Source organism: Melanotaenia boesemani, chromosome 19, assembly GCF_017639745.1.
Source record: "Melanotaenia boesemani isolate fMelBoe1 chromosome 19, fMelBoe1.pri, whole genome shotgun sequence".
Lineage (NCBI taxonomy): Eukaryota > Metazoa > Chordata > Actinopteri > Atheriniformes > Melanotaeniidae > Melanotaenia > Melanotaenia boesemani.
In genome coordinates, this window is record NC_055700.1 from 18,000,032 (window position 1) to 18,026,417 (window position 26,386).

At 37.0% G+C, this 26,386-nt stretch overlaps 1 protein-coding gene across 8 annotated transcripts in view; it reads left to right on the plus strand.

The window, feature by feature from the left end:
• rimbp2a (RIMS binding protein 2a) overlaps positions 1 to 26,386 on the plus strand; it is a 66,224-nt gene that overhangs the window by 3,122 nt on the left and 36,716 nt on the right. For 7 of the 8 annotated variants that reach the window (XM_041970881.1, XM_041970887.1, XM_041970884.1 and 4 more), the window contains exon 3: positions 9,199 to 9,345. In XM_041970881.1, coding sequence (XP_041826815.1) covers positions 9,199 to 9,345 — 147 coding nt within the window. Of the gene's footprint in view, positions 1 to 9,198; positions 9,346 to 16,027; positions 16,206 to 26,386 lie in introns of those variants that run through there. The other variant, XM_041970888.1, reaches the window with a different exon arrangement.

The following is a 26,386-nucleotide window of genomic DNA, read 5'->3' on the forward strand; positions in this document are numbered from 1 at the left end:
ATCCTGCCAGCTACAGCTGCAGGCAGCCAAGGCAAAGCTGCAAAAAGGTTCAGTGCACTCTTACGCACTTTTTCACCGGCATATTCACCTTCAGACACAGATCTGCTTTGGATGCCAATTTGTGATTTAATGAGAAGAGAGGAGAGTCAAATGGACCACCATATTTCAGGTAGGGGCATTGTTACGGTTGTATCTGCAAACAATCTATCACAGTTCTTCTTTTTGAGTCATTGCAGTGAATGTTTCTGTGATTGCCATGTTTTTTGGGAAAAAGATATTTCTGTTACCTTTAAGGAGAGTTTAGCTGCAGTGTGGCTAGAAAGAAAGTAGCTTGATGGCAGTAAAAAGTTTTATTTGCTCATGCTGAAATCCAGTTTCATGGTAGGTACATAGGTGCACATGCAAGGTTTACTGAATTAAAAAGCCCTGATGCATGTATTTCAATCACACACCAGATGGCGATGTTACAATTTATTTAAATTGTCCTTCCATTTGTCAAAGTAAGATGTATCTTAGCAGCTCAGTTGGTTGAGCACATGGCACTTCACCACAATGTGGTTGGTACGAATCCATCTACTACATGCCGGTCTTTTACTTTTGATGCCCCTTTTAATACAAATCATCCAACAAAGCAGAAATTGAATAGAACAGAAATAGAAACTGATGGATAGATGGATGGATGGAAAATTAAAACACCTTATTAAGTGAGGTTTTGAATGAACACACAACTTTAATGTGTGTTATGATGAATTAAAAGTGGTAGGAGTTAATTACTGGAAAAGTGGTAGAATGCTTAATTATACTGAAAAAAGTTGTTTAACCCCCCCCATATACTCATATGTTGTAACATCTTAAAGAAGCTACTGAGCTGTGTAAGATTTTCTCTATTTGTTGTGGCTAATTTTGGATGCCAAATTAGTCATAACGACAGCATCCGTCTTGCATCGTACCTGTACTCTGAGCTTTCTCCAGCCAGTGAAAGTCAGTCCGATGTTGACTCTTGTCTCATCTCTTGCTCTGTCACTTCCGTTTTCTTTTGCTCTCTTCCTCTGATAATCTACTCTCCTGTTTCTTTGACGAAATCAGCCATGGTGTGTGTTCAAAATGGTCAGTGTGTTGAGGTCCTGTTGCTAGCTTGGGATGTGGTGCATAAAGTGAAACACAGCTTTAATGTGTTGCTCCAGGCTGGAACTCAAAGTTGCAAAGTGCAGTTTCTTAGCCTCGGGATGCCATTAGACAATGGCAGCTCCAGAAATGTACCTAGTAAATGTCACTGTGCCATCAAAACAAGTCAAGAGACAAATATTTCTTAAGGTCAGAGAGTTACATAGTACCACTTTAAAGCTCTAATAGTAAGTTTGACTATTTATTTTCTCTTTGGCATCCCCTACAGTTTGAGGATTAAACACCACCATTTTAAAATCAAATCACAATCTGACCCTGCCCACGGGCAAAGCTAAACACACAAAAAATAAAACATCAAAAGAATTGAATTGTTTCTGTTTAAGGTTTAACTGTTACATTTCAGTCTGTTTAAAAAAAAACAAACAAAAAAAAATGCTGTTTTAATGTGTTCTTTCCTGCTTTATTCATCCTATTTTACAATCTGTGCAGAGCAGAGACAGAAATGATTATGGTCGTATTCTTTTAATATTAATGCTACACAGAACATGAAAGCTAATTAGTTACTACGTACAAATATCAACAATAAAGACAGCAGTGCATCTGCTCTCTAATTTGATGTTTATTCTTGTCCTGTGTCTTGCTCGCACACTTAATCAATTTTTCACTATTTATATGTCGGTCACTTTGGCTTTTTTTTCTTTTTTTTTTGTGTTTATATGAAATAAAACAAGGATATATAAGCCTACAGTCAAGGATTTAAAAGATGAGCCTCAAAATATATGAGGACAAAGACATGACTGAAACATGTAGTTGATTTACATATCCAAACATATCCATATATACATATATATATATATATATATATATATATATATATATATATATATTTATAGGGGTGGGACTTGATTAATGTAATTAAATAGAGGCTTTGTAATTAATTCATTGCATTTTTTTTTTTAACATTTACTTTTTATTGAAGAAATGCAATCTACAACTTGAAAACAGATCCACTTCTCTCACAATTTTTAAAAAGTATAAAAAAAAAAAAAAAAAAAAAAAAGCTTACAAACAGGAACAATTGGCATGAGGAGGCACTATTCTAATTCACATCATATCGTTGTTAGTATTCTCTGTATGGCAATGTCACAACTTTATATAAAGTCTGATCTTGTTGGTTTGACATATTCTGTCCATTTTCACCAGGTTTTATAGAATGAGTCCATCAGTAGTTTCAACCGAGATGACCCCCTCTCCATTTAAAAAATTTCTTGAGTAATGTTTATCCAGTCTTCAATTCATTGCATTTTAATGACATTATGATATTTGCACCAAATGGCAACATTTTTGTATTTAATTGGATTTTAGTGAATCAAATAATAGACACAGACATTAATATTGTAAACCCAAGCTCTAGTAATGTCTGGAAAAATGCATTTAACTGCATTTGAATTCAAAACAGTAGAAAAAAAAATAGAAAATATTCTTGGCTATAAGTGAACAGACCTAAAGTTAAATTGCCATTTTAAGAACTTTATCTAACAGCTCTGGTTGTTTTCTAATTAAGAGTGTGCAACATGTTACAGTACTTTTAACTTTTTAAATGTAAGTAATTATTATGCAATGTCCCTTTAATGAAGAATGTGCATGAAAACTCTAACATTGGAAATGTGAATCGCATTATAACGTAAAGTGCATTCTAGTGTGTCACTTTCTCAAACGGTAGCCACTGTATCTCAAAAAGCCTTGACAACAAAGATGAAAGCATGTCATCCGATAGTTCATGGGAGTGTTCACTCAGGTAAAGAAGTTTGTGATTTCATAAATATTGCAAACTACATCCCATCAAACTGTCAGATATCGTCCCTCTCTGTTTAGAAAGAAGACTGGTTCTCCCAGGGGAATGGGTCTTGATGGGGAAACTGGCCTTGGCACAGCACCAGCTTTTTGTCACAGTAAAAGACAGCTTATAAAGCCTTCACACTGGCTTTTAGTCCGGCTTTACCACAACTAAAAGCCGGTGTTTACCATGACTATGAAATTGTCTGAAACCACGTTCATACACTTCTGTACCAATGAGGCTGATGTATTTAGCAGAAACTACTGTTATGCTAACCATGGTAACGAGCAACACTATCTAACAAAATGGAATAAAAAAGTTAGCTTTAGGCTAATTTAGGCAGTACTGCTGACTTACATGTAGAGGAGAAAGCTGACAACTTCAGTATCCCTTTTAAAATCTTTCTCCCTCTTGAGCTCCTTCCACCTGGGAAAGGCAAGCCCAATGTTGATCCTCCTTTTTTTGTATCATCTTGTTATTATGCCTTTTACGTGCCCTTTTTTGCTTTCTTGGCAATGGTGAAAATAGCTCCCATGATCCTGCAGCATATGCATGGTCCTGCATTTTTGTGAAAAGCAATTTAACAGATTTTCCAACTTGCTGGGGTAGTAAGGTGCTCTCATTTATCTTCTCTTGCTGCGTCTCAATCACTGTGTGCTGGCTTGCAAGAATTCCTTTTTTGCTCTATTTGTCCCTTACTGGTGGCTGTAGTTTCAAGATGGCTGGCCGTCTAGTGGCATACCCATCATATGTAAAAAAATTCCAAAATTCCTGAGAATGTGTCAGATCATTAGCGGAAGTCATAACACAACAATGACACATTTTTACATGCAGATATCGATTTCGGCCAGTACACAACAGAATAGCAAGAATAGTGAAGGTATGACTGGAAAAGAGTTACCATGTTTCTTACTGAAGTTCTTCAGTTTTATATTTTAAAGAAGTAACGAGATAGTTTGTATTTTGTTATAATCTACCAACACACTGCCATCAATTAAACCCTTCTGGGATGTTACTTGTCAGAACATCTGTTTTTAATACACTGTTTTCAATCACAGGCTCTGGGAAACTTGAATATATTTCTGCAGGTATCTTATCTTAATGAGAAAATATTAAACACACACAAAGCAAAATGCTTAAATAATGGCGTCTCAAGATGATTGCTGCAGGGTTTTCTTTCATTTCCAGACTGCCTGGTATGCATTTATTTTCCATCTACTAATTAATTATTTTCCTTCGTCTAACCATCCTTATACATTTTTAGTCCGCTGACCAGTACTGTTATACTTGATGATTACAGTCATCTGCAGTTCCTGGCCTGGAGCTTAATGCTTGCCATCACAGACCCCTTGAAAGACAAGCAGAATGTTCCATAAGCTATATATCATGACTAACTTCATCTCTATTTAATCTAAAAAAAAACAGATAATTTTGTAAGAATATGCTAATTTTGCAAAGGGAGATATTTTTGGCACCATGCAATATTTGGTTTATATGTGCATACTTGAGGTAATATTGACTAATCATGATTGAGTGGTCTTGCTGCAACATGTAGCTGTGAGCTACTGCCTCTCAACAATTGAGCTTTTATTACATTTTATCTAGACTGAAACAATGTCCAGAACATGGAACAAGACGTCCTGGCCTAGATGCTGTGTCTGTTTTTTGTTTCTTTAATATGTGTTGACTATATTGGAAGACCAGGGAAAAAAGGATGTTACCCTCAGAGGCCTCATCATCAGTCAAAAGCTGATGGGTTCCAAGATTGTGACTCATTCAGCACATAACTGTGGATATATGTAACATTTATTTAATGGAAAAGCAAATCTAAATATGAGAAGCATTTTTCTCTTTGCTAACTGAAGGAAAATGAAGGAGCAGGCCACAAACCTGCCCTGAATATTTCTCTGTACTTTTCACTGTGTCTCTTTAATTCTTTTCCCTCTGACTCACATGGAGAAATAAATGCTGTCAGTATTTTCTGTGACTCTATAGTGCACGTACGTGTCATCTCTATCTGTGACGCAACTCCTGTCAGAGTAGCATCTCCTGTCAGAGTAGCATCTCCCCTCAGTACATGGATGACGTTTTACCAACTGGATGGCACAATGGGCTCCTGCTGCCCGACACAAGACTGGTTGTAGTCACTTCGTATGCTGTCAGCATCCACCAGGTCTGAACCATTGCTCATCCTGACCAACGGATTAAGATACTGAATGTACTGAATCATGTCTGACTTAGATGACTTAGCCACTACTAGAGGTGATTTGTATGCTTCAAGTCTCATTAACCAGATGCTAAAATCTATTTGATCATTTCCCTATTTTGTGTAGAATAAAATAATGCTTTTCAGTGTGAGGAAATATAGCATTAGTCATGGAAAAATAAATCCCTTTAATAATTGTTATGTGGTTGAAGAGCTCAGATGCTTTACTTCTAGGGGATTTATTTTTACTTGTTTAATATTTCATTTGATTAATTAAAATATTACACTACATGATCACCACTGCAGGGGAATTTAACTAACCAAACATAAATTTGGAGTGAGTTTAGTGCCCAAACTTCATCTGATGGGATGGTTGAATCTGTCAGACTTTGGAAAACCCCTGGAGTAGAAACATGCTTGAAAAATCTGAAATAGAGAATATTCAAAGCAAATTTTATTTTCATTCTCTAGTTTTGTTGTCAAATTACTATGAGGTAAGGCAAGTCGAATTTATCTACTGTACAGTATATGTCATATATCATACATAAGGCAACCCAATGCTTTGTACAGAATCAAAAGATAATACAATGAGTGACATATAATAAATATATCACCATCACCAGTGTACATACTTAAGGAAATAAATTCAAAGAGAGAGAGAAAAAAGAAAACAATTAACATGCTTACTTAAAAGTTATTGCAAATTAAACAGTTTTAAGACCCAGCTCACAAGAAAAGGTTTAGAGTTGACTTCTGGTTTTCTGGTTTTCTGGTTTTGTGTTACTAATATCTGGAGCATAAAAATTAAATGTGGATTTAGCATGTTAAGTTTAAATTCTTAAGATGGAAATCAAGACGTTTTATAAGTCTTGGTAGCTCATATATATGTGTAAGCACACACACACACATACACACACACTAACACACACATAGACATACATATATATATATTCTTTTTCTATACCACTGAGTCCAATTAAGGGTCACAGGGAAGCTGGAGCCTATACCTGCATTTAGCAGGCAGGGTACACCCTGGACAGGTCGCTAGTGCATTTCAGGGCTATCATAGAAAGACAAATAACCACACACACTCACTCCTAGGGAGAATTTATAGTGACCAATTGACCTAACATGCATGTCTTTGGACAGTGGGAGGAAGCTGGAGTACCTGGAGAGAACCCACACATACACTGGAAAACAGAACAGAGAAAAGCCACTGTTTGAACCTTCTCCCAGCTGAGGATTGAACCAGCGACCTTCTTGCTGTGATGCCGTGGTGCTAACTACCACACCACCATGAAAAAAGTCTGTGTGAAGATTTGAGAACTGGAGTTTTATGTTCCCTTATATGTCTTTGGGTCTTTGTGAGGACATGAGCAGTAGCATTCTGGATTACTTACAGTTGTCTGTGATTTTTTTTAGTTGGACCTGTAAAAACTCCATCACAGCAGCTGAAAACAAATGCATGACAATGTTTCTACATCATCTCTATCATCAGTCCAGTTATTGTACATATAGTTTTTATGTGGTGACAAGCTGACTGGTTACTATTTTAAGATGGCTGGTAAAGCATCATATCTATACTTTGGCAGATTTTCATACTTTGGCACGAGGGTCATAGTCCTGCATGTTTTCAATGTGTCCTAGCTTCAACACTCAAATGATTCAAATGAAATGGATCCATAAGCCTATAAAGGGCTGGATATATTAATTTGAGTCAGGTGTGTTGGAGCAGGGACACATTGAAAACCTGCAGGACTCTCCTGGGACTGCATCAACAAATGTTTTTTTTTAACTGTTTATATTTATTTATTTATTTAAATGAAATGACCATTTGACATCCCTTCTCAGAGGGATGTGGGTATGGAGTAATATGTTTCTTTAAATGGCTGACTGAATGTTTTAGTCTTCTATCTTTTTAAAAATGAACAGTGGTTGGCAGATCTAACCGTTTCTCTGTCTCGTCTTGGTAAGTCCTTCATATTACACTGGCAGGTCTGTTGGAAGGCTTGTCTGCTTGGCATGTCTGCTATGAGCAGGTGAATCTCACTGTCTTTCTGTCTGCTTGGCAGGTCTGTCATCCCAACTTTAGTGTTTAGCTGTCATGATAAACAGTTTATTTTTAGTATTTGTTCAGTAGATACTGACAGTTTGGCTACTAGTCAGTTTCCATTGTTTGGATGAGCTCTTTAGGGTGCCAGACACCAAATATTCTGGTGGCATGCTCGTTTGTTTATCGGAATTATTAACTGGTGTTAGAGCCATCTGTCAGTTGGTGCATTAAAGACTGCTACTGAGATGCTTGAAGACAACAAAAATCTAATATTTTCAACTTTTTCTTAATTTTCATCAAATAGAAATGTTAATTTAAAAAGTGAAGACTGAGAGCAGAGAGAGAGAGAGAGAGAGAGAGAGTAAAAACATGAAAGTGAACAGACTTTAGACCAATGCAGCTAAAGGTTTCTTTTGCCTAGAGTGATCATGTTCTTCTTTTAAAGCAGTGATAATATTGGCGTGGGATTTTTCAGTTGGCAGATAGGAAGACTACTCCGCCTTTGGGCTTCAAAATTGTTGTTCTCCAACATGTGTCCATTTCATACTTTGACCAAATTAGTTAAAGTAAGTTGGCTATAAGAAAGCACCCAATCCATATTTAGATTAAAGCTAGAGTTTGTTTACGACCAAATGCATTCATTCCTTGGACAGTTTGTAATTTTAGGAGGCTGAGTTTGTATTCACACAAGTCAGTTTCTCTCTCACCTTCTCTACAAAGGCTGCTTAATTCTTTTGCTACCTGCAGCCCCTCTGGTGGCCTCACAGTGATTGGAAATTTTAAGAAGTACAAGACTGACAGTACAGCCTTTCTGTTCCATATCAAGGCAACTATAAAATCAAATGTTCCACCAACTTCGTAAAATTGTTTTCTTTCATGGGGGAGGACAATAAAAGAAACTACACACAGACCTCAAGAGAAGTTTGCAGCCTGCCTCTTGGAGATATGACATCTTTGCACTGAGGAGCCAAGAAAGCGAAAATGTGTTTTTAAAAAATATTCTTTGCTATCAAGAATATTTCTAAGCAGGACAAGAAAAAATATACTGGAAGCTCAAAATCTGTGGCAGCAGCTTATTTTTTAGACTTGATAATCATTTTCCTGGGACTAGCCCCATGAGGTGGGATTGTATGGTTGTAAGCAAGATTGACAATGACCATATGCCCCATTTTCATCACTTATATTATTCAAATGCATGTTGTTTGCCACAGGCTATGATTAGACTGGCCCTTTGGTTTCTTTGTCAGTGATTTGGTTGATCAGATGAACAGGTCTGACTTAATCACAAACTGAATAGCAACAAACAATAAACTAACATGGAATAATAAAAATCAGGCAGATTGTATACTGAGAGAATATGGACAAAACAAGGAGCAGGTGTGGTAATCAGCAGCCAACAACCAGGTGTAACAGGTTCTTAGCTGCTTTACAGGGGGCAGCAGAAAGTAAATACAACAGAATACACTAGGTGATAGACTCAAAACAAAAATACTGTGCAAAATACTGATGTTTAACTTTTGTCTTTAACAAATGTACTATTTTTGCACAATGTGGCATAATAGGGCTCTTTTGCCCACTTACATGTATATTTTATATGTTTTATTTTGTATTTGTTATGTAGTTTGACTTTTTGAAAGGTTGTTTTAATGATTACTGGCTGTAATGGAATTTAGTCTGCTGCTGTGTTGACCAGGGCTCCCTTGAAAAACAGAGTTTGTAATATCAATGGGACTTACCTGGTAAAATAAATGTTTAAACAATTAAATAAAAACTAATAACAGTGGACATGTTTCACATGAAACCTGCAAACAGTGTGACTATGTGCATGTCAGCATGCTGATGTTAGTATTGAGCTGTGTCTGTTGGTTTCCCAGAGCTGTTAGCATGTTAGCGCCAGCTGTTAGCATTACAACCATTACCACTACTATTATTTTTTTATTAAATGTTTTTCTTTTTTTTTTTTTTTTTGTCTTTCAGTTGAGAAATGAATTTTCATCCCAGCCAGTGACCGGACACTCTACAGTCTACAACGCGAACCGGTTTCGACTTCTGGAAGAGAAAAACCGAACTCTGAAACTTGAAGTGGCCACGCTGCGCCAAGAGAAACAGCAGCATAAAAAACTGGTATCCCTACTATTTTTACTCCCAAGTTCAATCATTGTCTTCCCCCAAGTGGACCCCAGTGTCACCAGAAAAGGGTATAATAGTATAATGGTTTTAGTTTCACAATCAATGGTTAGACATTGTGAGATGATAATGAATCCTAAGACTGTATGTAGAACAGTGACCACATGACATGGAATCATGAAATCAAGCTAATGCAAACATGGCACAATTTAAATTTTACATTTTAAATATTTCTTTTCTTTTTTCTTTTCTTCTTTTTGGACCTACTTAATAATCCCATATTCTATTGTGAGAGTGGCTTGTACAGAAACACAAAGAACTTCTGCATTGCTCTGCCACTCATATAATAAAAAATCATACTTGGACAGCAAATGTACTTACTTACAAGTTTACGAATGCTTTACTTTCTTGTATATTGCTGCTAGACGTAAAGTGGTTAAGATTCAGTGTTGCACACATGATAGTCCCTGATTCAGCTTTTGTTCTTCAAGGATACAGCTGTAGTGTACATGCCCCTCTGCTCACATAGCATATGCTCTCTCTGCTCAGTCTTTCTTATGTGGGCATGAGGGCAAGTATGATGTGGTGTATGGATAAAGGGTGCATGTGGTTTGGTTTATATTGTGGAGTATAATATTACAACACTGCATAAATATTTGTTTGTACATTATGACAATACATTTGTGTATCTAGCAAATTTGTCCTTTGGAGGCTTCCTCCAGGTGGTCTCAGATGGCAAGGTGTGTGAGATGTTGTCTTGGCAACATGCCTATTTACAGGAGTGTGTACATACTGGCAGACAGGAACTGACAGAACATAATAGCTGCCTCTCTTGTAACCTTTGATGGCTTGAAATAATATTTGCTAAAACAGAACCATATCTGCCTGCTTCCGTGTGCCAATGCAAATCTTTGCTGCCACTCTATGAAGAGTCTGTCAAATACAAGTTAATTAATGATAAAATTCCCCCTCCCACATCAACTTAAAAATTCACCAGAACATTTTTCTCTAATGATAAATCACAGTACAATGTCAGCGTTGCCTTCCTTTATCTAAATTAATTTTTCTTTAAGTTCTTTACAAGATTTGTGGTCATGAGCTAAATAAGCAATGTTGTCATTTATGTGAGTTTTGATATATTGTTTTTTTTTATTAAGGGAGACACTTTTCAGAGACACTCCAGATGGATTCCTGACAGTGTTTCTGCTCTCACTACTGACAGCTTTACTCACACAGACTGCATCATGTTCATTTATGCAAAGACAGACTCAGCTATGGATCAGTCAGGCTGAGAGGCTCAGATATAAGAACTGCTTCTTTCTTATATTTTTGCTTAAGCAGATGTGGTGTACAGGCTTATATTTTGTGAGGATATTAAAAGACAGGAAGGTGCTAAAAATGTTTTGAACACATGAAGAAATGGAAGTGCAAAAAGACAGAAAGCCAAGATACCAGCTAAAATCTATCAGTAATTAGAGAGCAATCCTGCCCCTCAATGCAAATTAATATCAGCTGGTTTAGTCCCAACTGATAAAAAGGTGTTTTATTGCCAAGGTCTTACACGATAAGTATTTCGTGATTGGTAAAAGCAAAGAGCACTCAAGACCATACTGTTGCAAAACATACTGATGGCATTGGTTCCAGAAGGATTTCTACTTTTCTAAATGTTCCAGTGAGCACTGTTGGGGCCAAAATCCTGAAGTGGGAAGAACATCATTTCACCATAAACTGGCCATGACCAGGTGTTTTTCACAGGATTTCTGGCTGAGGAGTTAAAAGAATTGTCAGAAGAGTTTTACACCAAAAACCATGACATCTATCTAGGATATCATGAACTAAAAGATTAACTAAAAGAATTGTAAAAGTAAGCTGTTTAATATGTTGTTCCAAATTCATTTTAAAAGATTATTTTATGTCAAAATTTTATTGATCCAGCTTTTATCTGTTGTCACAGGCATTCAGGGTTTTGTCAAATTTTCAAGACTAACACAAATAATATTTTTTTAAATTATGTGAACAAACCCTGGCAAAGTTGGCTAGTGTAACTGTTTCTGATATGTGGTGTGAATTGTATCCTCTGTGATACCAGCAGCCTCTGCATGTCTTTCAGCTGCAAACTTCACTCTTTGTTTTATTCCCCAGTTCTTTTGTTGATCAGGCTATCACCTGAGATGCATCTAGTATTTGCTGTTCATAAGAATGGATTTCAACAGGCCATCAGCTCTGTTCTCATGTCAGCATCTGATCTTTAATTTGATATTTTGCTACCTAAATGGCAAGAAAACGCACAAACAAGGTGGACTGTTTGAACCTTTGGACTCGTTGCCTGGAAACAATCTGTGATGGACAGACGGAGAAAGGTACCCTAGGTGAGGAATGACCTTCTGTGTGCTGTGTGGTGTCTGCTAAAAGGCCACAGCTGTCTCCCTGGACACCATCCCTATGGCAACAATTATGTACTGCTAGCAGCTGGTCCGTTCAGATGATAGCCCTCACGATGAAATGGGCTGTCCTTGTGCAAAGAGAGGCAATGTCTAATCAATAATCCCTAATAGCTGTGTTTTCTCAGCCAACCCTGCAATCTCCATGTTAAGTTCCTCTGGTTGAAAAAGCACTGTCAGACCAGGGTTAATAACAGTCCAGTGTATTGTTAATAAACTCACTTACAACTCAGCAGGAACAATTATAGCACCACCCATAGGACAATCAGAAAATTCTCTCTATCTTGACTAGTTTTAAAAATGCTAAGATATTTTTAATTCTGTTTTCAATTGGATTTATTTCTGATAAAGTTCTTTCAGATATTCTTGTATAACTATATTAGGCTGTCCTATTTTTCAGGGTAAAAAAAAAAAAAAAAAAAAAAAAAAATAGAAATGAATGTTTAATGTGTGTGTCTGCAGCCCTGTGAGGGTCTACCAGCTCTTTCAGTCTCCTCAGTGCCAACACTAGGGCAAAGTGGTTAATTGAAGCCACTGGCCTGGCCTGTGCAGCTTCATGACTGCATTAATCTAAGCAGATGTGATGTATATCAGGGAGGGCCATGCCAAGCTGTGATTTGATTTAGGACATATTCTGAGACTTCATAGCAGACCTTAAACAAGAGGTGTATTCAACATGCATAGTTGCAATGTTCTTTCTACTATTAATAAAGCACCTAACAGTGCTGCTTCCTTGGAAACTGTTTCAGACTTTCAGAAGATGCTTAAAATATATACACAAAAAGCAAAACTGTGAATAATAGAATTGCATTCGTTTAAGAAATGAAGACTTAAAGTTAGATAAATAGTTACCACTGGCCTCTTCTCAGAACACTTCTTGTTGCTAATAAAAAACAAAAAAACGAACAAACAAAAACAAATTTGGAATCTATCTTTTGAAGGCGCTAAATCATATTACCTATGTAAACTGTGAAAAAAAAAAACAAAAAACGTCTCAAAATTAAATGAGAAATGTGCTAAAAATATAGCACTGTGTATTAGGGTCCTTTTGGATTAATTTGAAATCCCTTTAACCGGATTATATAGTTTTTTGGGGTAAGAATGTTGTAACCACACTCACATACACATAAGAGTATATGCATGAGTCACTGCATGTCTATTTGATATAATTACTCATTGTGACAAGATAGTGTAGGCAGTGTGATGGCAAGTGTGTGCCATGTTGTAGTTAAAAGCCAAAATCTGTGAATTTACTCTTGGAACAGTCAGAAAATATAATATAGGCTTAACAGGAGATTCCACTCAGCCCCACATTTTACACAAGCAGAATATAACACACAAAAAAACTGTATGTTTGGGTTGTGTTTTCAGTGTGTTTGGGTTGTGTTTTCAGTAATCTTTCAATGAATATAATCAGGGTAAGTCAGCAAGAAATATAGGAGAACATTAAATTACAAAGCAAAACTAATATGAAACAGTCCCACTAGCTCAGAAAAGGGTATGCAAATATAATGTTGTGTACTTGGTAATATATAGATGAATATAACATATTTTTTAAATGATATAACAGGTAGACACAGAACTCAGTTTTATCATGTTTTTTCCTTTTTTGAAAGAGTTGTGATGCATTAGGAGAGATATAAAAGACTTACACAAATCAATATTGACATACCCAATAGACTTTATTACTCCCATGAACAAATACTTGTGGACATAAATTAAAGAGAAAATAACTTTGTTGAAAAACGAGATAAGTTTTTATCCAAAGACTGATTTTGTTAACAGTATGTGTTGTTGCATCTAAATGACGAGTTAGCAATTTCTCCATCAACAACAGCCTAGCACAGTTTAGCATATAGCACTTACTGACAAAACTCCTACCTAGTTTAAGGAAGATATCTACAAACTCACCCTTTACTACATATTCCACGAAGTGTTTCTTAGTAAATATATAGCATACTGCCATGCAAATGTATGATGTTGTACATAGTAAACATTATGTAATAAATATTAATACGTTAGCTCTGTGACTAACATGTTAGCATTGCCATGTTAGCGTATTACAAGATAGATAGCTAGACATAACCAGCCAAAAGCAGGTTAAAATTTATTTTGGTGGGCAGTTGTGACTTACTGGCCAGTTTGGCAGGAGGTGAATGGAGCAAATAATTTGGTTACTTGTACTGGCAGTGCTATCAATACATGTCCCGTGAACATTATCCTATGATGTATCGGCTGTGCGCAGCTGAATGAGGAGCACAATTTAATGGAGTGACATGTTGAGCAAAAAACAAAAACGTGGTAGTAAGGATGGTTACATGAAAAGAAAAGAGATAGAGGAGAATGCTGACAACCAAAGAGTATGAAAGACATTTACACATGTAAGTAATGTAAAATACAATCTACCAAGCTAAAGGTATAGTAGATAATTTCAAATGTGTTAACAAAAAATGGTGACTTTTCTCCTTGCTGGAAAAGAGAACTTTAAGAAAATGTTTTTGGTCTTTATTTAAAAATAAATAAAAACAATTAAGAAAGAAATGTGTATGTTAAATGCATTAAGTAGCACTTTGAATGTAGCTTATTTTTCTTGACAAAAAAATTAGCTAGTGGAAATTCGGATTCCCTGGTAACTTTAGGAATTTACCAGCCCCATTGTGCTAGTGATGAAAGAAGTTAGTTTACAACCCTGCTGGTTCCATAAACCTGATGCAGCTTTTGCAGTTAATCTTTTGACTATTTCCAATAACAAAAGCTTAAAACTGCACATTTAATAAGCTGAAGAGTTCTAAATTTTTTTTTCAATTATCATTGCTTATAATTCCTTAAAAAAAACAAAACAACAAACTTTACTAGATTTTGTGTAGTAGATATCCACATTTAAGTATATCAACACTTAATAGTTAATGTTGAGTTAATTTGCTCACTTAACATGCAGTGCAAGAAAATTACATTTATTTTAATTGCAGCACATGCAACATACTACTATAAATTAAACAATAACAATAAGGCCGCTGGAGACCCAAATTCCATTATTTAGGATTTGGATACATTCTGATATAGTGTACTCCTGTTTAAAAAAAAAACAGGATCATGTTTCTAATTTGAATAAATATATGATAATACTTAGATTTGCAAACCATTTAAATTACTCATTTGAAAAATGTGCAACCAACATATCAGATGTTCTTAGAAATTAATCAAAAATGTGTGATGCCTTCAAGGTTAAAATATGCGTAAAAAAATAAGTCCCACTGCAACTGCCCATGTTTCTCACCACTCTGGGAAAGAACTGAACAGATTAGTAAGATGAATGTTTCTCAGCAATACTCTGCAATCAATTTACACAATATCATTAAAAGACTCTGATAATCCAGAGGAATGTCTATACCCATGAGACCAAGCTGAAAAACCAATACTGAATCACTGTGATCCTTACGTAGCTCTGCATTAAAAAAGACACAATTCTGTAATGAAAATCATGTTATGGGCTCAGGAAGACCTCTTTCAACCAGTTAATGGGCTTGCACCCCCAAATGCAAGTTAAATATCTGTTATACAAAAATGAAATTTCAGTGGTACAACGCTTCATTACAGGTCGACTCAGGTGAAGTGGAAAACTGTCCTGTGGTCAGATGAATCAAAGTTAGCCATTTTTTTAAAATCAGAAACCATGGACATTGTGTCCTCCAGGCCAAAGCGGAGTGAGAGCATCAAATTTGTTTTCACTACACAGTTCAAAAGCCAGCATCTAGAAATGTTTTGGGGTGCATTAGCGCACATGGCATGGGTTCCTTGTTGTAACAAACTAAAGTGATATTAGTCAAGACCCATTTAAATGAACATTATGACTGAAGATGTGGATTGAGAAGCAGAAAAGCAGACATATTCACTCAGCTTCAGCTGTACAATGAAACCACTATTGTATCCAGATTCCAAGATGTCTATCTTTGTGATTTGTTTTCACCTGACTGTAGCCCTATGATGAAGCTGATGTTTATAGCAGTGGAGCTTGTTTATTAATTCAACAGAGTGTATTTCTGCAGTTCTCGGCACACACATCCAGTATAGGAAAGAAAGGGGGAAACTGAGCTGAGGAAAGATAAAGCGCAGATGGGAAAAGGAGAAAATGATGGAGGAAGGGTGTTAAGGAGGAGGGTCTTCGGGGGTGGGGAGAGAGTTAGAGCTAAGGGAGGATAGGAAAGAGAGCGTGTGGAGAGGGGGCGGAGGATAGAAAGGAAGAGAGAGAAAGAGAGAGACAGGCCCCAGAGCTGCTACTGATGCTGCCGCTGCTGCAGCCGTTTGACAATTCCCCACCCATAGAGATCGCGGAAGAAGGGAAGGAACCAGAGCAAAGAGGAAGAAGGAGTAAGCGACACCTTTGTAAAGATGATCCAGTGCTAGCCAACACAAGCGGTAAATAGAAATCCCTTATCACCACTGCTTTCTCTTCACTACTGCTGTTTGTCTCTGCATCATTGGCTCGAGTGTGTTTGATTTAGCTCTGTTGAGTCCTATATATAGTGCACAGGGTTAGCATAGCCAAGCAGCTGGGGAAAACCTGTCTGTGCAGTTGCTGCAGGAGGAGACAGATGTGCACAGTGAGGTGGAAAGGAGAGGAGGATTTAGTACATTTAGTCTCTTCTGGGACTAAACGACGAGAAAGCAACATCCAGCTTTGCTGTGTCTTGACTGAAGCAGAGCCACCTGTTTGGAGATGTGTGGGTGTGTGCTGTGTGTGTGTGCTTGTGTGTAGAGGGATGAGGGGTGGGGTTATAGTGTATCTGTCTTATGGTTCATTTATTTCTTGGTAAGGTACATGTCTGACTATATGCGCTTGCATGGATTTGTCATAGGGTGTAGGTTAGTGCTGCCTTTTGGTTTTGTGTCAAATGATATATGACACTCTACATTTTTAAATCTTTAGACACATGCTTACATGATCACTTAGGGATGCAGAGAGAAAGAATGTGTAGTACTTTCTCAAACAAATTGATTTAGGATTTCTGTGTGCATGCTTTCATATTATTGGCTTAAGTAACCCGAGCTTTTCCTGGTTCCTGACTGTTGAAGGGTTGCCAGGTGTTGGTGATAAATATTAACCCACTCATGACTGATAGATCCAATCCTTTATCTTGATGAGAAACTCAAGATTATTTGACCATATGCGCTTATGGCACTCCACAAACACTTGTTGTAAGTAAAAGTTTTGCAGAGTTACACAATAATGTCATAATTCTACACAATGAAGGTAAAGATATAAAGATTTTGCTGAAATGGAAAGGTGTTGAGTCAATGGCATTGCATTTTGGGTGGTGTAGTTTGTGGTGCTAAAGAGTATGTAATGTATGTAAGCATTTTTGCTGTAAATGCAGCAGCTCTTTTGTTAATTTGCACGTTTTAAACCAGTTTTGAAGGTATGATTAAATACATTTAAACAAAAACTAAAAACACCAACATAAGACTTGTTGATATTGTAATCTTTTCTTTAATATAATTATGTTTCATGCACAGAGCAGAAATTGGCATCTTACTGATAAAAGAAATTGACCAGGCTTTTATCAGGTGAGCTGTTGAAACAAGAGATTAATCATGAAGTTATGACTGCACTGCCAACCACTCTTTCAGTTTAAGATCCTGCATGTCTGTGTGTTAATGTGAATACTGGAATCGACTCAGGGTATGCCTTCATGATACATATGCTTGAATATATGGCTGCGTAGGTGGTTGAGACACCAAAGGGGAGATACTATACAGCAGAGAAGATGGAAAGAATCAGTGCTTCGTACGCACAGACAGCACTATACAAGTCTCTTTCTGTATCATTTTATATTGTACTTTAAAACCGGCACGACTTTCTCCTTTGTATGCAATATTTTGTCTTTGAAAATACATAAAAAGAAAAAGAAGAAGAAAAAAAAGAAAAAAGAAAAACTCAGGCTACTGTCCTACTCTTGCTCCTCTTGCAACATCTCCATATATCAAACTGGTCGGCTGTGCCAGCTGATTCAGTTGTATGCCAGAGGGCAAGAAGGAGAGAATAAGAGGGGAAAAGATATGGGAAATGAAACATGTGTTTTTCATCTCATGACTGATTTTTTCTTCTGCTCCTTTCTTGAGATTACTGAGAAGCTTGGCAACCAAAAGACACCCGAACATGCAAGAGCAGCAATAATCCCCTTAGTGACAACTTTGGAGGGGTGTGGCACATATCACTACGGATATAGTATGCACAACTGAACAAACTTAAGTCACAAATCTATTAGTAATTATTGAGTAACTAATGGCTTCAGTACAAGAACACATAAGCTTAACTATAGTATGTTTTATTGTACATGTGGGTATTATAAGTTTTACATGTTATTGATAATATTTTGTTGCTTATAATACGTGTGAACGTTTTTTGTCCTCAGGAGTATTCTCATTCACCCTGCAAATTAATATGTTAGACAGTCAATCTGGTTTTTGTTTATACATCTTATTAGCATTCACACAGTTCAAAGGGCATCAGATATGATGCATTGTGATACTTTGTTCCTATTTATCAACCTGACTCATACCTGAAGGAGAACAGTTTCTATAGCAACCCCATCACCCCTCCCATTGCCCCCACCGCTGTTGTACATGCATTGTGTGTAGCTTAGAATGTGAGTACATGCCTGAATATGAGAGAGCGTTGAACTGATTGCATACAATCGTTGTCACTTAGCAGGCCAGGGGGAGCAGAGATAGAAACAATAAAGGAACATTTCCTCCTCACATTTCCTGGCTGGTTTTCAAGATACACAGAAGTTATTCTAAAGGAGAGACTCAGAGCACTGCAGAGGGAGACGTGCACTAGAAAGAGGGTGGGGCAGAGAGGGAAAGTAAGAGGAAGAGAAGAAATATCATTGCAAATGGATGTCTGATTGAAGTCTAAATACAGATAGTGTTTAACAGATGTTAACTTGTGTTGTCATGGTGGCAGAGTATCTGCTTCTCTTTAAATAGTAACTAGATGCAAAGAGGTGTTTAAGAAGATTCACTGGTGTTACTTTTGAATTCTTCTTGACTTTTCTGTTCCCATGCAGTCTACATCATATGTAATTAATATAATTTAAGGCCTTGGTATAATTTCACAAAAAAACCTTGTTGGCCCTCTACAGTGTTTATATGTTTGACGTGGTTATACCAGCTTAAAATGCTCTTTCAAAAACTTAATTTGCTTTTTCATTGCTCCATGATCTCAGCGTGACACTGCCAGGCCACCTGAGCCTTTTGGCAAAGGAGCATGCTGATAATAGCCTGTTAATTCCACATCAGTGACTGTCTTCCAGTGCCTCCAGTAATTGTTTTAGGATGTCTTTTCCCCTCTCTCCACCCCACTTTCTCATCCTCTTTAACCCTGATTTTTTCCTGATTACCATTTTGATTACTCAGTCACTCATCTTCACTCACCAAATAACTATTTGATTACCTTCTCCTTCTTAAATCGTTTTTGTCTTGTGCCTCTATCATTGGCTACATCTTCCTTCTCTCAGCTTTTCTCCTCCTTCCTCTCTCATTTAGTCCCAGGGGTTCTGTCTCTGGAATGGCTTGAATGGTTAGGACAGAAGCCTGCAGTGGACTGATCACCAAGGGCAAGCAGATGGAAAGAGGAATACACAATGTCAGAAAGGCAAGCCTGTTCAGATGCAGACGACATGACAGGACCTGTGCTCTTCTAACTGTCACCTATTTCTCTGTGCTACTGAGCCATGCTCAGTGGAGAGCTACAGTAAGACTTGCCCGTATTCATTTTGAAAAACAATCATATTTGATCTGACACTTGTGATTGAGCCTATTGAGAGCCGTAAGACTTAACGTTTCTGTTACCTTCAAAATAAAAGAGAATTTACTTGTGTAATGCTTTTTTTTTTTTACTTTCTTTTTGTTTAAAGAAGGTTTTCACAAGAAGTCTTTCTACTTTAAAGATAAAATAAAGAATGATGAGTAATGAGAACCAACACATAAAAGTATAAATTTAAGAGTTAAGACTCTTCAAATTTGGTCTTGCATTATTTTAGATCCACATCTTTGGACATTGAGTAAACTCTTGTTTGCAAATATGAGGGACTTTATGTTAATAAAGTATATGGACACAGCAATTCAGATATGTACCCAAGTGCTGCACTGTGTAGTGCATGATGGGTAGAATCTCCTATATTATATTAGATTCTGAGCTCCTCTGGCAATGGAAAGAGGCCAACTCTAGCGTAACATTCTCCCAGTGCTTTGTCTTTGTTTAGTTTGCAGCATTTTGAGGCAACTGCTGAAAATATATTTTACATAGTTTACCTTTACTTTCTATTTTTGATAAGTACTTCTAGAGCAGGCTTAAAGTAAAATGATTTTCAGACTAGAATTTAGACTTTAAGGCTCAATGGAAACAGTGGTGAGGAAACCTCCACTTAGGCTCTGGTGGAGTGATTCTAGTGTACTGTACATTTAACTGTGCAATGAGGTCAGATGTAAATTATTAAGCACTTGTGCAGTAACTTTTACTGCAGATTGGGGTCATGCAATTGTATCTGTGGATGTATGTCTATGGCTTAGAAAAACACACTGATAGCACAAGCATTTGTATGGGGAAGTGTGTGCTTTCCTATTGCCCTATGTGTTTGGTTTGACTGGGAGAGTCATTTGTATGCTGGTTTGTCTCTGTGTGATTGAGATTGTGTATTCTGCATGAGGGTCCATCCAAGCATTATGTGAGCATGAAGGTCCATCCAAGCACATGTAATCCCTAACCAGCTCCTGGGCTCCTCATTAGCATTACCCTGATCTTCCTCAGAACTTATTGTCCCGCCCTCTGATATCCTCAGTTTGGCTTAAGGGAACAATAAGTCACCCTTGCATCAAATGTGTTATGACATCAGTGTGACTTAAAGCTTTGCTGCCCACGTCAGTGGAGCCCAGTTTCATTTTCCCTGTCTGCTCAAACAGTTTGCACTTACAGCATGCATTAAATCCAGTATGCACAATACCATGCCCTAATCTGTACAATGGAGCATCTGTATTCTTAAGAGTGGGCAGTGATTTCCCCTGAAGGGATGGTACACAATCAAAGTTAGCATGGGCTCTCATTTTCTCCCTAGCTGGGAATATCATAAATACACTTTCAGAATGGGTTAAATAGAGAGGGTCATACGGGAAACAAGGGTTTCCATGCATGTATAATGTTGGTCTATGATTAACTTTTTCTCTTCACTTAGTTGCATTTTTCCAGTCTCCAGGACAAGTGCATGTTTATTGATTCAAAAACACATTGTAGTCACTAAAACATAAAAAACATCAACATTATTGAAATAGAATATGATCTTATTTTGTAAATTGCAATTTAGATTTTGCAAATTTGATTAAACTGGAACCTGCGTAGAATAGCCTCAGTAAAGTGACTCAGATGTTTGTTTAAAATTTTGAAGTGTTGTAATTGAGAAATTCAGCTCTGCCAAACCCTTTGTATGCAAGAGTATGTGTCCCATGTTGAGAAGTTAATCTGTCCTGATGGCGGAGCAGGCCTCTCCCAGCCTCTTTATCTGAGTTGTCTCCTGCTTCGTCAGAGACGGACTGCAGAGGTCACGTATGTGCACAACACATGAGTACACACAAAGCAGGATGTGCAGGGGGCTTAACACTGGAGCAGCAAATATCAGCTGTTTTAGTTTTGCCTAAGGGGTTGCAAAAACTGCATGTCACACAAGAGTCTTTATGTAAGCACATATTTAACCCTTTGGACCCTTCGTTCTTCAATAAAAGCTCAAGTATGTGTGTTTCTAAGTATAAAAGAATGCACAGTGCTCAGTTTTCTCTTAGCAGATTTTGCATGTGCATTGTGACTGACACACTGACATGATGCAGAGTTTTTTGCCTTTGACTGTGTAAGCAAGGTTTCTAGTCAAGCTCCAGTTCATCCAGTTTATTAAATCACCAGGATTAAATCACATATTTTATATTGAGATATTTTCTTTCAAAACTGTTCATGACATTCATTTACAACAAAGGGGTTTCCTCTTAATTGAAATATATCACAGAACTTATTTTTTACATTAAGGAGTTTGTGCAGATTTATAATTATGATTTAGTTTTGCAACATTTTTAACTTCTTTAGATTTTGAATATTTAGGATTCAGATGAAAGGCCTGGAAAACTGTGGGTGCAGACATGCAAAAGGCTAATGCATGCTTGGTGATGTTATGCAACTCTCTCCAGCTTGCATGCACAAATACACACAAGCATGCATACACTTCCATTCACGCTTCATTGTATTGGTATTAATCGCTGCCATCTGCGTCCACAGTTTACACTTTGTGGAAATGGCCTCGGGAGTCTTATGACTGTGACATATATGTGTGTGTTCACACGTGAACTCAAATGCACACACAGCCTAGCATCTAAACTAGACTAACCACTCATTTATGTTTTATGAATGAGGCACCTGTAGAGAGACATTAATGGCACAGGCTGGGGGATTTTCAGCTGATAATGCTCTGGCACTACGAAGAGAATATTTTAATAGGATATTATGAATAATCAATTGATGACATTATGGCAACAGTTTGCATGTGCAGTATTTTGTGCAACATAGAGGAAAGGAAAGCAACATGGAAGGTTGAAGCTGACATAGAGAGGGCCAGATTTTCTGTCTGGTGTCATGCCTGTGTTGTAAACCAAAGGTAATGCACAGCATTACCAGCATTTTTAACGATTGATCTCAAAATGCTCCTGCGACTTAGTGCAGTCTGCCAAAGAAGCTAATGTTTGGCTGGTGATCAAGTGGGATTGAAGTCATACCCCCTTGTGAAAAGACAAATGTCTACTAAGCCCTTCAGAGGACAAACTCTGTGCAATATATATCATCCTATGTTCTGCAGTGTAGATCTCACTAATGCTACACAATAAATCCCCAAAAATGTCCCTCATTTTCACAGCCAATTCCTTAAGTAGGGATGCACAGTTTCACTTTATGACAATTAAAGTTGCCAGCAACCTTGACAGAGTGCCCTTTTTTTTTATCGTACTAGTTGTTTTATTTATGTCATGCATTGGTTTCTTGTTTGTTTATCATCATTATTATTTCCAGTGATGTGTGTACCTGGGGCTGCATGGTGGAGTGGTGCTTAGCACTGCGGCCTCACAGCAAGAATGTCACTGGTTCGAGCCTCGGCTGGGGGGATGTTCAAAACAGTGGCCTTTCAGTGCAGTGTTTACATGTTCTCTCTTTGTTTGCATAGACTCTCTTCAGGTACTCTGGCTTCCTCCCACCATCAAAAGGCATGCATGTTAGGTTAATTGGTCACTTTAAATTTCCTCCCAGGAGAGAACATGAGTGGTTGTTTGTCTCTCTGTGAGGGCCCTGCGACGGACTAGCGACATGTCCATGGTGTACCCTGCCTCTTGCCTGCTAAAGGATGGGATAGGCTCCAGCTTCCCCACAAGTCCAAGCCTGAATTGGAACAAACAGTATAGAAGATGAATGAATGAATGTGAATATGTCTATCACTTCACATTTATATGTTTTAAGATGTGAATATCAGCCAGCAAAGGTTTTATAAAAAGCAACAGACTAGCCTGCTGTGAATCTCAAGATCACCCATTGTCCATATACTTGAAGTTGGTGAGACTAGTCTCAACGGTTTTTTGTATGATGTGTATAAGAATGTATAGGAAATGTCAAATTTCAAACTTGTATTACATATAAGTATAATAATGTATTCCATTATAGTTGGAATACATGATTATAAAATAAGCAAATTGCCCAATTCATAAAGACATAAAGACAAATAATAGTTTAAGGACTGTGTTAAAGATGTGACGTCATTGCTGTACAGTGTATGCCTTAACTCTATTGCTTTCCTTTTTAATGTCACAAGGGTATTCATGTCAATGTGAAGACAAACACAGCAGTCCTCTGGAAGTGTCAGACAGGAGTAACTTTTGTTATTACTTGTGATTTTACTTTAAATGTATACAGTAGGGTCATATGAGACCGATACCCTTTTTGAACCAACATTGGAGTGTATAATATAAGCAATTCTTTAACTCCAAGGGCGTTCATTTATTTCTCATTACTATACCAGTGTGGTTATTTTTGATGTGCTAATGACTGTGCATATACTCATAAAACTGCATATATGTCCAGTAAATTATGTTTTCTAATAAGCTATTAAAGGAATTAATAAGAAGGGCGGAACTTTGACTATAAACCTTTTTGCTTGAGGTGGACCATAGGGCCTGAAAAGCACATCTTTTTGAGAAAATTAGCTTATACTTTTCACAAAAGAGACTCAAAAACATTTAAAACGTTTGTAGATGCCATTGTCACTTTTGCAACAGAGTGAAAGTGAGTGCTTATCAGATAGATACTTGCCTCTGCTGCAGTCATGTGGCACAGGACTGATTGGTGATCATAGCCTTATTAACTGTAAATGAAAGCCAGATATTGATTTGTATTGGTGAATTTTCATGTCTATGAACTTCTTGAAACTGGGATCTTTAATAAAACTAAGCTGAGGAGCTGTCCATGGTCCTGACAGTTGCACTTTTTTATGAGAAATTCTTGCAGCTGCTGCCATTGATGAATGTAATTTGTCATTTTTTTTAATCAGAAGTGCAGAACAACCTTTGACAGAGAGATAGACACGATGTTGTATGCACACAAACACATTGATTATAATGACCCTATTGCAGCACTTAGTACAAAGTTTATTGGAGATGAGCTGAATTCATACCTTAAGCAGTAAAGAGATATTGTTCATGGCCGTTAAGGCAATAGTTGAAGTCTTTACACCTGTAATTTACAAATATCCTGGGGGGAGACTGCAAGTCTTCTGTCATAATTATATGAAGCTTACTTAAAATAATCAGTAACCATTCTGCAAATCTTTGCACACATGATTTAATTTTTCATCGATTCTTCATTATAACTGTATTAAGTACCTGGTTATTCTGTCAAATATAAAAACACAATATTCTATATTATCATATAATCCAGAACATGTATTTCTGAATCTTTCAACTGGAGGATCCAGCCTATGTAGTCCTCCCACAGGCTTGCCATGGATATCACTTAAATGTTCCAATTAATGCTTTTCAATGGGGCTTTTGTTCAACTGAAAAATCCACAGTTTGACAGAACAAACATGTCCTAAAATAGATTTAAATGAAACAAATCCACCAAATTCCTTCTTTAAAACATAAAAGGAGCAACATAAAATGATAATTGTTTTTCCATTCAGTTAAAGTAAGATGGGTTTGCTCTTTGAGGAATACAAGGAAAAACTTAATTTAACATGTTACTGTTCATATTTGACTTAGTTTAGTTTGTTTATATGTCAGTGTTGTGTAGGGCTAGTAAAATGCCTCTGTGCTTATGTTCACTTCTTTTTTTTTTTTTTAATATAAAGACACCTTGTCTGCCAAATTAAGGAAATTTTCTGACTTGGTTGCACCAGACTGGAGTTCATATGACATAAAATATATGATATGCTGCAACTTGTTTATTCACTGATGCATGGCATTATAATAGCCAGACTCATTGCATAAACATTTTGTAATAGTGTTATTTTTGGTACAAGTGGAACACTTCCAGTGATTAGTTTGATTTAAGATCAAACAAGTAATGTGGTGTCAAGATGATTATAGCACAGTCTGTCAGAATATTAATTTGGTTGAAAAATGAAAAAAAAAAAAAAAAAAAAAGATGAAAATAGTCTCTGCAAGCTTGCATGACTGGCCAGAGTCAGGCAGCTATTCCTACTGCCCAGGCACACCATTCCCAAGCTGTCATTTATTTACTATTGGAATTTTTGCAAGTTGCATAATAAGTTTATTTCTTTCTAACTTTTCCGACCCTAAGCAGATATATGCTAACAGCCCAGTTATTGGTTCTGGGATAAAAATGACAATCATAGTGTTGATAAATAGGGAAAGTGCATGCATCTGTCAGTGTGTGTGTGTGTGTGTTTGTTTGTGTAAAGATATAGATTGGGAACGATGACGGAATATGACAGAAGTTGTCAGAGTGGATTAGGCATTAGTGGTGTTGAGGTCCCCCCCCCAGCCTGTTTACTCTCCCTGCATACACATATTGATCTCAAATTTCACAACTATGCAAAGAGTCACACATGGTTACTCATAATAGGCGTCCCTGTTGTGTTGTGTTTTTTTCTAAAACAGGTGGACAAATGTTCTTTTTTCTTTTGTTTTTAAACAAGATTTCATTGTTGATTTGAGCATATTGAAGGTCTAAATTGGCACAAAAATATGTGTGTCCCTTGGCATTGCAGTATAACAGTGTGTTCACAAGATGTTACAGAGTGTTAAGTGGAGCTGTGAATGTGTGATTTGCTGGAAGTGAGAGGAAGTGGAGAGGCAGAAATCATTCCTGCAGCACATAAAAAAGTCATTAAAAGGTCATTCCTTTTCTTTCTAGTAGGTTTATTTTGTGTCTATTGTTTTTCCAACAGTCCCAGTTGAACTTTCTTTCTCCTGACAGGAAGTCAAGTTGAGCAAAAGAAAGTTTAGAGTTTCACTGTGACACCCAGGCTGCTTCAGCAAAACTGTCTGTTTTCTTTTTA